At 38.0% G+C, this 18,078-nt stretch overlaps 1 protein-coding gene and 1 long non-coding RNA gene across 3 annotated transcripts in view; both read left to right on the forward strand.

Moving 5' to 3' along the window:
• The window catches only part of LOC138179741 (protein Wnt-4), a 75,598-nt gene that overhangs the window by 17,310 nt on the left and 40,210 nt on the right, over positions 1-18,078 (forward strand). The window contains exon 1 of one of the 2 annotated variants that reach the window (XM_069112845.1): positions 11,659-11,937. The exons of the other annotated variant lie outside the window; for it this stretch is intronic. Coding sequence (XP_068968946.1) covers positions 11,900-11,937 — 38 coding nt within the window. The 5' untranslated portion in view covers positions 11,659-11,899. Of the gene's footprint in view, positions 1-11,658; positions 11,938-18,078 lie in introns of those variants that run through there. 2 annotated transcript variants of the gene reach the window in all.
• Positions 14,694-17,820, forward strand: LOC138180416 (uncharacterized). The gene is made up of 3 exons (XR_011173304.1): positions 14,694-15,075; positions 15,214-15,353; positions 15,661-17,820. It is a non-coding gene; the product is annotated as an uncharacterized LOC138180416 (long non-coding RNA).

Consider the following 18,078-nt stretch of genomic DNA (forward strand, 5'->3'; position numbering starts at 1 on the left):
CAGTCAACAAAATGGATAAAATGCTTCAAAAAGCAAGATATACAAGCTTCGCTCCCATCACAAAAATTCATCTAACAAATCACCACGCGCATATGTATACATATACTTAAATATTTACTAGGCATATACAACTATTCTTTTAATAATTCAGTCGTCGATAAACTATCCTCACTACAGCCCCATTATTGTCATCATATTTCCTTCACAAGCGGACTCATATATACGGTAATCCTTACTATTAACGTGGTGAAAACCTGACCGTATTCTCGGAGGGATACGATTCATAAAACGCGTGCGTGCGTCGCGTCAAAATCAACCCCCGTTGACTAGTAACTTTCGGAAAACGCCGCTCCTTTATTTACGATTTAAACGGGGACACGGCCGCGTTTACGTTCGATGGTTATTATACGTGTAGGCGAACGTGTGCTTAACACGCGTTTCGCGATGCTAAATCTATCCTCGTGCATTCTGCCCGCGTTCTGTAACCCCTCGCGTGGCTGCACCTCGCTTCTTTAATATTAATGGACAAGTTAGTGGACATTCTCCTTCGTCGGGTGTAATGATGCCGCTCGTGATTCCGCGTACGCATTTATTTGGCCACGCGGAACCCTCTTTTGGTGGTTTTTTCTTCTCCTGATTTCTTCTTTTTTCTTTCTTTCATTTTCTTTTTTCTTTTCTTTTTTTTTTTGTTTTTGTTCAAAGGAGCATTATAGTAGACAGAGTAGACTTATTCTTGCGGCTTTTTTTTTATTTTGGATTATTGTAAGAGGCTGCATTATGTGAATTCTATTTCTTCTTAACAGATAACATTAAGATAATCTTTAATTCTATATTTTTCTCTCCCAGGGTGAGTAGGTTTCCACCTATAGATTTGGATGCATTCAGTACTTTTTGTGAAGGGAAGGATTTGTTTTATATTTTATTCTTGTGAATGCTGAATTTGATGAATTCTACTTTTAATAAACATTCGATGAACCCTTGCCTGCAAATTATGTGAATTATGTGAATAGATTTAACCCAATATGTTTCATTTTATTCTGCACTTTTCTGAAAAAGTCAATTTATTTAATTCTTGTTTTTATGAAGCATGACTGCTATAAATTCTATTTTTACCGGATATTTGCCGAATATTTACCTGTAATTTGTGCGTCTTTTTTCTTCTGTCTGTTTTCATGGGGTGGGTAGATTTTCTCTCGAGACTATTGTTACTTTTTGTATTTTTATAAGAGAGCGGTGGTGATTAATTAGATTCTCTAAAATATTGCTTTAAGAATGTTAAGATTTGTTTTTTGTAATTTTATTTTTTTTCTATTTTTTAACGAAGCGCAGGTAGATTTCTTATCATAAACTTGTTTTATTTCCGTCGAGGAATGATAGATTTTTCTCTCATGAGCAAGCAAAATTCTGATTATCGATGGTTAAAGCCTAAAGCAACATCGTCAAAAGCAGAGTGTGCGTCGAACGCAATTTGTAGCCCAGAAACATCAATTTGTATTCATCCATAGCGAGCAGTAGTTGGCTAATACACACTTATAAGTATAATTGCGTTATACATCAACGGGGAAAGGAATCACGTGAAAGGCTCGCACGTCCAACGCGGAATGGCGCGCATTAATTATTACCAATGCGATACACCTTTCGTCGAAATAAAACAAAGGGACGAAAAAGAAGAAAGTGAAACAAGATAAGAGAAAAAAAGAAACAATAAAAATAAGAATATATTTTAGAATTACTGAAATACTTTTTTTAATAGTGATGATAATCTTTTTTATGTCTCTCGTTCGTATAATGAGCAGCTTTTATTTTAATAGAATTTTTTATTGCGAAAAAACAATATGTATTTTATAACGTTACATTATCTATGACACTTTCCAATATTGTTACGTTTCTATACAACTTTTACATATCTCATCACTGAATTCTTGATGGATTAAAACCATCCTCTACTTTCATCCTCCTGTTCCGATCTAAATCTTCTATCTCTTATTACATCCACGTCTCAACCTGTCTGCCTTATTCAAAACCATTTTTCCACTTCGATCTCCACAAGTTTAAGGATGATTTTCTTAGACAAGCTTAACGATTCCACTTCATTGTTCGAGAGTTTGATGAATCAGATTCTTATAGACGAACGACTCAAAGGTATTTTGTTGGAAGCTTCTTCAACTACTCGAGGGTTTTTCCACCCTCCGTTTCACCTAACTCGATTGCGATAACGGAAAACCAAGACCAAACTGGTTGTTCGGTCTTTCTGTTGAAGCATTGTGAGAAGGCTGCCAGCCAGGTAGAAGTTAGGCTCTCTTTTTTCCCTGACCTCCCACCCTTTTCGGGTATTGCTTGCTCACGCCATAAGTAAATATGGATTTTAGTCTTGGACGATAGGCGGTTATGGTTTTTTTAGCTTTTTTCTCAAAAGTGTTCATGAGATTGGCTCATGATTTTTGCTTAGTAGCTGGATTTGTTGAAGTGTTTCAGTTTTTGGTTATTGGAAACTGAAAAGAAAATTGGAAGCTTTCTCATTTAGATTAGGGAATGAGATATTGGTTGGAAAATCTAGCTGAATTTTTATTTTGTTATCGTTGGAATATTATTTAACTTAATAGATAAATAGATTTCAAAAGTGAGCTTGAGTTAATTTGAATCAAGTGTAACTTAAATTCTAATTTATCTATTTTATTAAAATCTTTAATAACAGAGATCGTTTATCTCGAAATGCTGAAAAATGTTAATCTGACGTAAGTAAGTAAAAGATTGTTCAGTTACATTGTTCGGTAGTAATTCTTCCAGAAAATTCATTTCAATTATCCAGACTAATTTCATGTAAAAAGAAGAAAAAGCTATGGAATAAAATTTGTCCACTTTCGGCTAAATCTTCGAGAAAATCGAATTTGAAAATTTATCAGTAGACTTGAACATGGTTAAATAATCGCTGAGAGGTTATTCTACATGTGAAAATAAGTCGAAAATGTAGAATGAAATTTGTTTACAAGACGCTTTATTTGCGAGAAAAAAAAATTGAAAATTTATCGTACGCGTCTATTAGATCAATTAATGTAACTAAACATGTTCAAAGTCTATTTCCTAGAAAATGAAAGCTTGAACAGAAAGATGTTATTCCATATTTTCGATTTATTTTCACACGTAAAATGGCCTTCTGCCGATTATTTAGTTCCAGGTTCAAATATACTTGATAAATTTTTAAATTCGATCTTCTCGAAAACTAAGTCGAGAATGACAAAATTTTCTTCTATACTTCTTTCTTATTTCCTCATAAACAATCACATCGTTCTCTCTTTTTTGATTGGACCCTACAGATCACCAGTCTAATTTAATATACACTTAGCTATCCACCTTAATTTAATCTAAATCTTCCCATCTAATCCAAGTTAAGTTACTAGTCTAATCCAAGTTAAGTAGCCTACACTCAAATCTGACTTCTCCCCTCAAAATTCTGAAACATAACCAGAACTCATTCGGTAAAATTCATCACCTAAATCTAGTTACCCATCCTAGTTTAATCTAAATCCACCAATCCAGTCTAATCTAATTTAAATCTAAGCAAACTAACCCGCCATTTTTCTCCCAAAAAATTCCTAAAGCTAGCCGGAAACTCATTCCCTAAAATTCACCATAAATTCTTCCATCGTAAAGATCCTCAAACTATACCAATTACGTGAAACCCTATCTAACCCCTCTCATAAAACCCCCTAAACCTACAGTAAAAGTCATTCACCCGCATGCACCACCAACTCCTGCACGATCCTGCAATAAAAAAAAATCCCTAGACAACTCAAACAATTTTTCCATCCACCCATCTGCTGTTCACGGTGATCGACTGACATATTACTCGAAGAGCATGCACAAAGGCCTCGGCGGAAGAATAGCGTGGCAGAAGAAGCGGGGCACATTCGTCAGACAAATTGACCATTTCCATGTCAGACTGACCCTATATAACATATGTATGTATATAGATAGATATGCGGCTGGCCGAGTATGTATGTAGGTATATAGGTAGTTTGAGGCCCGAGGCGCTGTCGGAGGAGGTCATTACTCGGTTGCGTATACGCGGCCCTCCGTGGGGTAGCCTTCTTTTTTTCTTCTTCTCTTTTTCATGGCAAGGTGATTTCCGTTCGGTTGGTGACTCACGGTCGAACAACAGCGAACGAGCTTGGAAAAGAAGAAAAATACGACGAAGGAAGGAACGTTCAATCAGTGGTTGCTGCGCGTTCCTCTTTGTTTGGTCCACCTATACCACTTGGCTGGAGTACGAGAAAACCGCGAAAGGAGCGGTGGAGAAAGAAAAAAAGAGAAAGAACCTAGAATCTAGAGTCCTAGCGTGTTCCTCCAGTTCCCCATTTTTTCCTACTTCTTCTTCCCTCTTTTTCTTGCTTACTCTCCCTCGATGAACTTTCTAACCCTCTCGCGTTCCATTTCTGGCTGCTTTTTCGCTGGGTCGTCGCGTCGTTCCTTTCTCCGGAATATTATTCGAATGGTTGGAGAACTCGAGCCTGCAAGCAGAAGAAGAGTATAAGGACGGGGGAAATCGCGGTAACTGGGGCGTAATGCGTAGGGATGAAATCGAGTAGGCAGCATATATACATAGGGGTGGAAGGTACCTTGGTGGAGATGCCAGGGTGAAGTACCGAAAAAAATCATACGTAAGAAGGAGATGGAAGATGAGGAGAAGCGAGAAGAGGAGAGAAAAAAATAGCTGATGGGGAGGGTACTCTTGATTTGCCCGGTAGCTCGATTTTTCGTGGTCGACCTTTTGTCGAGACAGAGGCCGATCTTTTCTGTTCTCCTCTGGTTTATAGCAAGAGAGAGAAAAAAGGGGGCCATGACATGGAGGCGGTGTACAAGAGGTGTACGTGCCCACGGAGAAGTAGGGGCGAAGGAGGGTGCCTGTATGCTCGAGGGAGGAGTGAAGGGGTGGTGGGAGGGGTTGGGAAAAATGGCGAATCTCACTAACAAGCTTTCGAGCTCGAAGCTTGTGGGAAACAAGCTTGAGGCTTGTACGTTCGTCGTTGGGTCTCGTCTCCTCTCCTAGTCGAGAGTAGAGGAGGAGAAGGGGAGAAAAGAGCAGAGGAAAGGAAGAGAAAAGAAGAGGAGAAAGAAGTACACTCGAGCGGAGAAAAGCCGAGCGTGCGGTGCTAGTCGTGTGCTTACACCGCTTCATCCCTTAGCTTCCTCCACTCTCTTCCGTTCTATTTTTCTATTCTTCCCTCTCTTTCTCTCGTTTGCTCTTCTTACCCCTTCTTCGTAGCCCCTCACCCTCGATGGTTTGGTCCCAGGAACGCGTACATCGCGTAGCACATACGCTGTTACACCGCTTCTCCAGCAGTCTCGAGCGTCCTCGAGCGCTCCACCCTTTACGCCGCGCTGCCCTCTCGAAAATCCAACCCTTTTTGGGTCGTTCGACCAATCGTCGCCAGCTAACTAAGGCTAGTTATGTATCGGTCTCTTCTACCACTCGATGCAGTCCACCTTTTTTCTGTGTCGCCTCGCGTGTGCGTGGCCTCTTCTTTATTTCTTCCTCCTCTTATCTTCCTTCTTTTTAATTTTTCATCATCCCCGTCTCTTATTAGGTGGAAAGTGCGTGACTGTACTCATTGTCGTTACAGTATATGTGTACACGATTGCCATTTTCACCCCGAAATTCTATTTCGTTTACAAGTGTGTGCAGTGTACCGGAGTGCCTTCTTCGTTTTCTTCCTGCCTCGCTATATGGCCGCTCTATTGCTCGTACACGCTGGTTGGTGTGTTCCACTCGGTCGAGAGGCTTTCCACGTTCGTATGCTTGTCCGTTCTCTCTCGCTTTTGGTGCACACGATTGCTCTTCTCTCAACCCGCTACACTTCCGCCTCCTCTTTGCACCCTCCACTTCGACAGCTTCCTCGTGGAGGATCCAGCCAAGTGCTGCCAACTCCCCACCCCACACGCACGAGCTTTTGTCTCTCCGTTTCACTTAGGATCTATACCGATCGTTGTTCACGTGTCTCTTCGTCGGACACTCTTCGCTCCCCCTGGCTTTTGCCCCTTCGAGAGCATTCTACTTGGTTTCTTACTCGGTTTTTCGAGTTCCTCCGAGTTTAATAGCCTCTTTAGCCTCTTTTCTACTCTAGGACCCGACTCTCCGTGGCCCTATCTGTTGCGTTTCCTTGAGGGTTTGCTTGATTTCTTAGTCGGTACTTTAACGTAAGAGTCTCGTGTCTCTTGTTGTCTCCTGTTCTTCGTGGAATATGTGAGCTTGTAATCTTTTACGGTTCATAATTTTATAGAAATTTTGTATCAATTAATTTTTCTTAACCGTTGGCTGTCTCTAGCACTGTTCCTTGTATTCTTTTAATAGCTTGTTTGATTTCTTCATTGAACCCTAAATAACATATTTTGTGTCTTTTATTTTATTCTAATTTTTTACCGATTTTTCTTTTAATGGTTGGTTCTTATCCAAACTATAGATATAAGACTATGTCCACTACAACTGTGTCCTACTTTATCCATTTTATAATTTCATGGTCCCATAGTCACCTTTCTTCTTAAGAGAAATCTGCAACGTTTCTTTATAACCTAACTTATTTACCGTCCTTTTTGTGGAATTCGCATTCATATAAACATCGCGTCGCCGATACTTCGAATCGCCGATACGTGAAATCATTTCTAACATGTGTTAACGACCCGGACAAAGGATGCACGCAATAATATTTTATAGTATTCGTGAAACGCATTCCAACGAATAAAAGCAACAATGTCCGAGGAATTCGAGAAAGGGCAAAACAACCAGGCAACCAGGTCGACCGTTTCGCACGGGTTTGTCGAGTCAGTGACGGAAAAACTGTACCACTGTTGAACAAAAAGAGAAGAAACTGATCAAGAGTCGACCTGTTCCACGCTTTTCCACCAGTCGAACGAATCGGGGAACCAGTAACGCGACAAAAAAAGAACAGCATGGTCGGTGTGTTTCCAGCATTCTACTTGTGGATGTCAATGGCGAGACCAAAGGGGAAGAGGCTGCAGGCGGATGAAAGTAAAGAAACAAATCGCAGGAAAGAATTCGTTAGGGGAGAAGGTTGGAGTTCCTCCCGCGGGAACGTGGCATCTCCACGCCTGGTCGCGTGCTTTCTCGTCCGCGAATCCATCTTCTGCGTTTTCTCTTTTTCGTCTGGATTATTATGTGACGTTGCATCTGGCGAAGATGATTTTATTAATGGCGCTTTAAAATTCGTTGGTGTGCGAACTGTAATGTTATTGTAGTACTGTATAGCAGAAAATGGTATTAAATATTTAGATTCTGAATTAATTTCTAAAATCTTTTTACGTTGTTAATTTATAACGCAGATTAACTGGTGTAGGAAATATAACATTATTATTATAATACTTTACGGAAGAAAATATCGTTCGATATTTAGATTCTGAATCAACTTCTAAAATTTTCCTTTTAGGTTAGAAATTTTATAAAGAACATTTAAGGTTTAATATTGTGGCGATTAGATTTTATATTAATTGCAGCATAGCAGCATTAGAGATCCCTGTTATAATAAAGTTGGCAAAGGAACCGGCAGTATTTAATATGACCTTTTCCACTTTCTACCTTATCCTACAAAACAATACACCACATAAGCGTAGAATAAACCTAACCTCTAACTCTCGACTTTGCCTCCAACCTACCAAATCTTCCATTCTAACCAATCAACTCCCTTTCCTTCACACGGTCGGAATCTCCATATATGAAGATCCTTAGACCGAAACGTGATCCAGTCACATTCGTCGAGTGGCCAAACGCTATGTGTTCATTGGCCACGCTGGACAGCAATGTGCGTGCATATAGATGAGTGCGGAAATAGGCGCGCAAACAAACAGACAAACAAGTCGCATTCAGCGACCCGCGGATTGTTCCGTGAATTTTGCAGAAGTCATATTCATTTCTGAGATTGGCTTCTTCCAACTTCTCTCGTTGCTTCCTCTCTTTTGCCGCTGTTTTTCCGCCTCTTGGACGCGGTCCTCTTGTTCAGCATCAGCGGCTAAAGTGAACGAAACGAAACGATTCCATCTATCGGAGATGTTGGAGATAGCGGAACTCGGAATAAAGCGGCGCAAGATAAAAGGAGGAGTACAGATCCTCTCTGTTAAGAGAAACAGGGAATTCAGATTGAGGAGGGAGAGGACGAAGGAGGATGGGGAGAAGTAAAGAAAGAAAGTGAGCGACCGGACGGAGCCGATCGATCGATTCTTCTTGCCAGAAAAGTTGCGGGCTCGCTTCGACTACGTCCTCCTCTTAGGCTTTGCCTACCTACTCCACAATTTTTCGTGCAGCCGTTTACCGATAAAGCAGCGCGCCGCGACGCGTGTCCGCGGAATCTTATCTAGCGGGTGTACACTGTGAAATTGACTTTTCCGTGGTTGGAAATGAGGTCAGTTTCTTTGCATCGAAAGTTACATTATCCTTCTGTGGAGTGGCAATGATACTTTCGCGATACCGGAAAGTTTCTTATAAATGAAATCTTGTTGGCACTTGATTCTCATAATCTTTTATTTTATATGGAGTTTTCTTTCTAATTTTTGAAATTCGTTTCATAGTTATGTGGTACAGAAGAGGAGTTCTGTTATATTTTTGTAAAATAATAATGAAATAACGATGAAGCGAAAATTAGATCAAACGTGTCATACTATTTCACTCGCATAATATGCTACATGTATACTACATAGTACTTTAAGGTTAGAATCAGGATCATAAACAATCTTATAATCGCTCTTGACTTGTATAACCTTCAAAATAAATTGCGCAGGTATTTCTCAATAAGTTTGAGGGCTCAATTAATGACACGCAGATTGTAGTGTTTAAGGTTAGGAAATCCCGCTACAAGCCTAATCTAAACTTATCATGAACTTTCCAGTTCAACAACCATTCAATTTCAAGTCCAAACATCGGCTACTATACACAAATCAATCCCTAACCTCATCAGCTCAAGATTATACCCAAGGGCAAGATCAATTTGGTATACACATGGTCATAATCCGGGTAACACGGTTTCCATCGAAAAGCCGATCACCGGAGGTAATATTCGGCGTAATAAGATAAAAGAAAAGACGGTCTGGTTCTCTCCCAGGAGAGGAGTTCCGGCGTAGATTGCACCGAAGTGGTCTTCCTTGGAATCCTAGCCGTTCGCGTGGCCGTGCATCCTTGACTCCTCCCCACCCTCTTATCCCCACTCCACTTTCGTCGCGGAACGCAACAATCGAGGCCAGATCGCAAGAGGAGACGCGGAATCGTCTACTTCCTCCGTGCATGCACCAAATATTTCCACGAGAAAGAAATTCTGTCAATGGGAACTCGTGAGATTGTCTTTCGACCAAATTCGATATTCTTACAAGATACGGAATGCAAATCTGAATAATATTTATGGGACGATAATCGAGAGTTAGAGTCAACGGTGGATAGCTCTTGAACAGAGAATCGTGTGGACAGTATTGCAGGAGTAAAGGTAGGCTCGTCAACTGTACGCAGATAAACGATTTTACGAGCAGTCTTGGAATTTCAACTCGCTAAAAGTGACACAGCCTTTCCGGGCGCTTTTACGCGGCCCTTGAGTTTCATTTCTCTAACCTTTCTTTCGTCATTTATCTCTGCGATAGGGTGGTCTGAGTTTTCGATGGTATTGGTAGTAGGATCTTTTGTAAAACATTCTGTAATTCAGTTTCGCATTAAATGTTTAAATAATTCACGTGTTCAAATTCGACTATAATACGAAGTAATGGCAATACAGTATTCTTCCTATTCTAGTTCCCATTGAAGCAACAGTCTTTCGCCGCCTCTTGTCATCTTTTGTTACTGTATGTTGCAAAACATTTCCAACAATCAGAAGTTCCTTAATGTTGCTTTACTCAAAATCACTGAATCTATCTTTGTTCTTTTCGCTTTCACGTATCGTCTACTATAATGGAAACCATATTTTTACCAAGCCCAGAACCCCATCAACATATTATCTCCATAAAACCATACTGATCCCTATTTGTGGTTAGTTCCACAATTTCCCTTAAATTTGTCAAGCCAAAACTACTACAACCTATCCAAAGAAACATCAAATCGCCATCGACGAAGCTTCTACCCGAAACCGATACATCGTTTGGATCACCGCTTACTACCTGGCCAAGCAACACCTCCCTGTAAAACACTTAAGAGCCGCTTTCGCGAGTCGAAATTAGAAGTCGATAAAATCCTCATTGGCGTGTGTATCGGTTGCACGGAGGTCGATGTTTGCGATATACTGGCGAATGGTCGTCGGGATACCGGGCCAGTAGAGAAGTGGATTTAAATATCCTTCTTCCGAGCTGTCCAGCATCTCGATAATTCTCGTGATCCGACGGCCTGCTGGACAACCTAACGAACGTAGCTCGATCGAGAATCGTTAATGGCGGATGGAGTTAGGTTAGGGTGGGGATCAAGCAGTCGCCAAATTCACAACGCTAATGCCTGCCGGCCGGTTCTCTGAGCCTATTTCCGATATCGGACAGGGCCGGTTTATAAAGTTCACCCGGCAAAACGACGCACTTGAGTGACGTGCGGTCGGATCGTACTCGTTAATAAGTACCGCGGGAATGCTCCTGAAGCAGAAAGCCGCTTCCATGATCCTTCTCTCTCTCTCTCTCTCTCCCTCTCTCTAACTTATGGATAATATTCTTGAAAGCCTTTTCTCCAGTAAAGATCTCTCTTTACGTAGAGATTTATGGTTTTAATATATCTTTAATATATGGTGCTTGTTTTGTTCTTTATTTGATGGTTTAAAATTGTGAATTTGTGTTGGTGGTTTTTAAGCTCTCTTTCTCTGTCCAATCCGTGGATAATATTTCGGAAAGTATTTTGCATGAATTTATGATTTCAATGCTTCTTTTGCTTTTTTCTTGGTTTTTTATCTTGATGATTTAAAAAGTGTGGTTTTATATTTGTGGTCCTTTTGGTAGATTTTTTGCTGAGATGTACTTATATAGATATTTCTAGAAAAGATGTTGCAGTCTTATTTCAATTTAATCAACCTTAAAGGTTTCTTTGACCTGATAACTGGGTCATCTCTGAACCATAAACTGTTTTGATGCATGGGATTAAAGATTAGGCATATATACTCATAATATAATATATGTATATTATAAAAGGTGATACTGATACTATCGCTGTTTAGTCAACTCAAAGGCAATGCCGCCAGCGATAACGCCCTGTCGGTATATTCTTTCTTGTGATTGGCGACACTGTTTTGTGTTAACTACAGACACATATATATTGGCAGGAAATACCGTGTATATTTTTAATTATTTTATTGGCATAAATTTAATGATATAACATAACCCAAAAATGATGCATAAATAAATTTCTAAATCCAAAATATGAATAAATAGTTTGATTTACGCTTATATCTATAACATGTATTTTATTTTGAATGCATAGACTTTCATATCTTGTTATGTCATTAAGTTTATCTAAAGAGGATTCTTGATAAAAAATTCCTCATTTTTCTCAATTATGTTTGCATCACGTCGAGACCACTCTGTAAATCCTTGAGGCTATTTCTCGCGTTCCTGAATGCATCGAGAGTCGCGGTTAAATCGCGTCTATTCTCGGAAGGTGGAAGTCCGCCACGGGCGACGAAACGAAGGCGGCGGATCGTGCCAAGGTATCCGCGACATTTCATAAACACGAAATCAATTTTAATCCTCGCCGAGTGAGGCTGTCCTCCTCGCTTGGTCTGAACGGTGCTTATTTATAAGCACAACCGGGCCACTTCCTGCACGGGATCATGCCGCGAATCTCGCATCCTTGTGATCGCTTTGTAACCGGGGAACATCGCACGTTAATAGACTCTGTGTTGTATATTTGTCTTTCTGTACATTCATCGCGAGATTATCACGGGAAATGGCAAACTTTGTGACGATACTGGAGTGCAATTCAAGGTCAGTTGGTGAGGATAAATCTTTATAGGTTATGATGTTCAGGTTAGATAACTTTTATATTATCTCTGTTTTATAATTATTATATAGTGAAATGCCAATGTAAATATTATAAATATGAGTATTTTAAACCTCTTTACCAGGTCATCTATTAACCAGAAATTTCTATAATCATGAAATTGGAGGTTAGTATAGATACAGCAATTTCAAATAGGTTAAATATAATTCTTGAAAATGTAAATATTGTATAATTTATTTTTGACAGGAATAAAAGAAATTTTTCAAATAACTTTAAAAAATAAAAAATCCATAAATAAAAAAATTATTAGTAAGAAATTGTAGCAGTAAATCCGTTTTTTGTCTTAATCGTTAAAAATGTAAAATACAAGATTTGGGAAAGACAATTTTTAGTACTATTAGTATTAAAAAGCTTTTTAGCTTCCATATTTGAAAGAGGTAAGGGTAAAGGGGGATAAACTGTATTAATTAATATGCAATTATGGCATTCTTTGTTTTTCTTGTGTGATACTTTTGTCGTTAGTGTTACCGTTTTCTTGTTTTTTAATATAGCTTATGTTACGCAGAGAGAGGTGTAATCTTATAGGTTATGTTTGATAATTAAAGGGGAATTGACGAGTAGGTATTGAATAGTGGAACCTAATGTTGTAATTATTAAGCATTGAAAAGTTAGAATTATTAAGTTCTTGAAGAATCGGGTTACCTTACTACAGATGTGTGTGAGTATACTGAATAACGAATATTTTATTCTTTCTATTGATATTTCCATATTTTCTCTACTAAAGTTTAAACTGCTATTAGCTAATAATAAAAAATGATGTATTTAAAAACTAGTTTTGCATAAACATTAAAGTGGTAAATTAATACAAAGCTATCAGTGGATGTTGTAAGATCGTTGAACTTGAACTTGCTGGCGGGTGAAAGCAGATGGCAGATAAAAGGTGTGATTTTGATTAGAAAAATTAAGTTCACCAAGGTATCAATCTTTATGAGAAGCAAAAATGACTTCGAAATTAGGTTTAATGCTAGTGTTTCTCTCTATATTATTAACGTTAATTCTCTGTTCATAAAACGTGTAATACACCTTTCTGAAGTCCATGACTTTATTGCTCCCTTACGTTCACTTTAATCTCACTAATCCATCATCAATCTTTTCACTGCAAAAATGCATAGTTATTTTTTATATACATTCAAAAGTTTCTTAATATTTACAAAAAATGTTTATAAATCATGGATATCTTAAAAATAAAAAATTGGAAAAATAGTTATGAGAACTTTATAAAATTTGTATACAAAATTGTCGATATAAAAGAAAGAATTTATTTTATTAATAAACATAAATCTTTTTTGAAAATTCGCTATCACGTTCCGAACGACAATAGAACACCTCAATTTCGCCCAACAATTTATTTCCACCAATCCACTGAATGGCTCTCGCATACGTCTTCGTTCCGGTACTTCCGTCGCCGCATTCGTCGAAGACCAGTGCCACTGTCACTCACCTGCCGAGTTCGGTGTAGCTAGAAAATTTAATTAAAGCCGCACGTGGCCGTAAATTATCCTGCTATCGACAGGGATACCGGATCGTGGTGGCGGCTGTAACTCCCACAACAAGAAAAAGAAAAGAACGGAGAATAAGTGTGGAAAAGAAACAAGCGAAATGTGCCTATATGTTTGTCTGTGTTTGTGTATGGGCACATTGTGCCTGTCGTGTACATTGTGTGGTTGTATATACTTGCATAGGTTATAAATGCTTGTGTATATTTGTGTATACTGTGTGTGGCTTGCTGTACGTGTGTATTTGTCCTATATATGTAAAGATGTCATAGATGCTTATGTATAGTAACCATGCTACATACATGATACTATACTTATTGTATATGCTTGTAATGCTTGTGTTACATGTATTTGTATATTCTTCTTTGTAATATAATTATTATCCATGATGTCATGTGTTTGTGCATATTTCTATACGTCACAAATATTTGTATTTTGTTATCAATGTTTATGTACACATGTTCATATGTTTCATATTTGTATGTTTATATTTGTCTCACATATTTTTCTCCTACTTATATTTGTACATACTAGTTTAGTTTAGATTTGTTCTTACGTACATATTATATCGGTATATAGTTCGATGTGTTGAATATTTGTCTATAACTTCGTACGCATTTTATATGTATTATGTCGGATATGGATGCGTATGGGTGTGCGCGTGAAACGAATGGACTGAAGAAAAGTAGTGGGCTCAAGAGGTATAGTAATATTAGTAATACATTCGGCGTGTTGCGGCCGCTGTTAGCACCGTTAAACTAGCTTTTACTGTTCCGGTCGGTCCTTTGAACCTCACCGCCTATGCGGCAGCCACGGGCAATAAAATGCGTTCACCATAAAATACCGAGCCTCTCTAGCCTCGCCACGGCCTCGACCATGCTCTCGTCAATGCTCACGCAACCTACCTAGCCCATTGCACATCCGGTTGCGCCCGTTTTCCCCGACCAGCAGATTTTTCACGGGAACCTTTGATTATTCCACGAACGGGATACTCCTTAATGTCGTACGTTTTTTGGGATTCTAATCTAATTCATACTAATCGTATAAGAAAATTAGACTGTAGTTGAAAATATTCAGGAAAAAAATCTAAATCATATTTATCGTTAATACAGATTTGCTGAGTAAGAGCACGGATCTTTAAACATACGTTTAAAGTGTTTTAAGGTAGTATGAGATAGACTAGATTAGTAGATATTGTTTGAAATTGTGGATTAGCGGTGATCGACGCATGCGTCCTCTGTTTCCTATTTGTTTGGACATGCGTGTTAGAAGCTTCGCGATTTGTTTTCAGTGCAATTAAGTAGTCTTGTCAAGTGCTATCCTTCTTAAGTCTTAGTTCTTTTTTTAAGAACTTTTAAAGTGCGTTTTGGTTATTTTGGTTGATAAAAGAGAAATGGTTTTTGGTTTGATGAATGGAGATCTGTCAATGGATACTTTCGTTGAAACATTAAAATATGAGTATCCACAATCAGTTATGTGTATCAAGGAGCTTCTGTTATCCTGATTCTACCTTTATGGAATCTTTCACACTGATCATCTTACTATAGAGAAGCATTCGTATGTGAAGTAAGAAAATACTAATACTTTAATTTAATTTGTATTAAAGCAATTTATCTGCGTAAATTATCTTGTTCTTACATCATCTCTTTCATTTTCACTTATGTCTACTACATACAAGTGATGACGGATTCTACTGGTTAACAGGTTAACACATTTACTGTCGACAATCACCGATAGCTGGCGCAGAACTTGACATTTACACCTCGTCAGTCACCAATGACCGTTATGTGGTGGATGTGTCAACATTGTACCATACATAATTACCTTACATTTTTAAGGTTATGGTAAGATTTAGTCATAACTTAAAATGCATAAAATTCATTATACATTACATTTTGTATAGCATAGCATCATGCATTCTATAATGTATTTTAGTACTTATTTTTTACTATGACGTTTTTACTGTATACCACAATACAGTACGATTAATATGGAATAAGCTGTAATTTTTCAATCGCAGAAATACTATGAGATTTCTTATTGTATATATTTTAAGGCTCATTAACTGCATTAAATTGAAACTTTTCTAAAAAGTCAATTAGCCAAGGGACATTTTTAAGTAATTGAAAAATATCCCCCCTAACCTTTCAGCCCAAAATCCTTATACTTTCTCCGATGACAATTTACTCAGATAAATCACCTTAAGCGGCCTAAATCAACAGATACCGAGTCACTAGAAAAATCCCAATACGAAGAGAGATAACCAAAAAGTATCAGACAGACGGAGAGCGAGTTTAGCGGGTAAACATCTGGGGTAATTGGTAGGAAGTATAAGGAATTTTCTGGTAAATTGAGCCGGCCACGGAACGAGATGGAATTTTCTCCCTTCTTGTTGTGGCGCAATGAAAGTTTTCCAATAAGAAACGAAAGAGCTAATCAGAGTTTCCAAGGACTCAATGGCCCGTGAACCAACGTGTCTACGCCTCCCTGCTCGGCCGCTTCTTTGTGTCGGTTACCTTTCCTCCGCCTTCTCCTTTTTCCAAAAAGTCGGCAAGCATGTCGAGAACAGTCTGATCTTGCCAGTTTTCTGTATATTCGACTCTGTTCGTGGAGAAAAGGGCCTGCGTAAAGAAGAAGAAACGACTGTAGAACCATGTCGCCTAGAGATTTTAAGTTTCTCCCTAGTCGAAGGCGGAGAGTCGAGACTTGTTTGTTGTGGTAAATTGGGCAAAGTTTGGTCTGACTTAAATTTGGAAATATAGGAATTATGAAGTTTTTGATTATGTACATTTTAGAAAATTGGATTTTATTGTAAAAATTTAGTTTATGTATCTGTTGTGAATATTAGATTAAAGTAGTTTATAGATATAAAATACAAAAAGTTAAATCTCTAAGAAAATGTAGAGATTTTACAGTTCGGAATTCTGTGAACTTCAGGAAATTATCTTCAAAAGCATTTGTTAAGGTTAATTTAAGTTAAACAAAAAGTACGCTATATTTAATTCTTTGACACTGTAGCCCATCAAGTATAGTATTAGGTTGTCCGAAAAGTGTCTTTCTTTTGCAGACACGTCTTTTACAACGATGCATCTTTATACAAACATGAAACCTAATCTGTCGAACGTTGTGATCTTTATTTTGATAGAACAAAATGGATCATACGTAATTCGATAAAATAATATAAAACAGAAAATGTTGTGCATCCATTATCTCCTTATAAAACGAAAGAAATTTTTCGGATGACCTAATATTTTAAATTTCTACATTTGATAATAGAAATGCAAAATAATAACGAAGACACGATTATTTTCTCAATTGTCCATCCTGAATTCCTCATTTTGTTATGTTGAAAAAGGATTAAATGTCAATAACAAACATACGTAACATCACGATACACTGCTGTCGAAGAGCACCGGTAATACGATAAGAAAGCATAGAGAGAAATATCTCGATGTATAAACGAAAAACGATATCCGTATCACCGTAACAAAACAACTACATACAGTATCATTTGATCATGACATTAAAATTCGTCATCTCAATTTTCATTCCATCTATAAAAAAAAATTATTAAAAAAAACAAAAGAGTCACTAGTCACACCATTAGTGAAAAGTACATCATGCGATCCATAAAACATTTTCTATCAGATCACAGACGTGGTCGGTGCTTAATGGACAGAATTATTACTCTCTCGTGTAGTCCAAATCGAATGGTTTCTCCCAAAGGGGGTAGCGGAGGGAGGGAAACAGCATACTGTGAGGATAATTTGCGGAAATATCGTCCGTGTAAAATGATCCGCGGCAAGTAAAGCTCTCCGCGTCGAGATACATCTGTTTGTATATTACGCCGAGGTAAACATCGTTGTTGATGCAGCGCGCTATTATGCACCGCGGTTCATGATGCACCATCGTGTGCCACGCACACAAATACGAATTAACTCCACGCGATTGGTGAGGCTTCGATAGCCACCCCATCTCGTATCGCTTCACGATAGATATCCAATTAGCTATTCAATATTGAAAAGTGTTATTCGATTCGCAATTATTTACAATTATTTCGCAGACCCGTATTTGTTTCGTTCTAGCGGAACTTAATACTTTTGTTAGGATTGGTACCAAGATATGTTTTTACAGCGACGAATGTTCAAATAGGGAAAATCTGTATACTAAATTTAAATTAATTTCATTTCTATTTAATGCTCATAATAATATTTTAGGGAGCGTAATGTAAGAAATTAAGATACAGATTTATAAGCAAAATATAAAAAAGGAAGAATTTTTAAGTAATATTACGGAAAAGAAAATACACATTTTTGTATGTTCTACAGGGTGGTTGGTAACTGGTGGTACAAGCGGAAAGGAGGTGATTCTACGCGAAAAAAGAAGTTGAAAATATAGAATAAAATTTTTTTTTTTAATTTTTTTTTAAATCTACAGTGAGATCCGTTATAACGAGACATGATAAAGTGCACGCGTACCGAGCGAAAATTCAAAGTCGATTTTCTCGAAAACAAAGCCTCAAACGAAAAATTTTTATTCTGTATTTTCGACTTCTTTTTTCGCGCAGGA

The sequence above is a fragment of the Bombus flavifrons genome, chromosome 1 (assembly GCF_040668555.2).
Source record: "Bombus flavifrons isolate JBK064 chromosome 1, iyBomFlav1_principal, whole genome shotgun sequence".
Lineage (NCBI taxonomy): Eukaryota > Metazoa > Arthropoda > Insecta > Hymenoptera > Apidae > Bombus > Bombus flavifrons.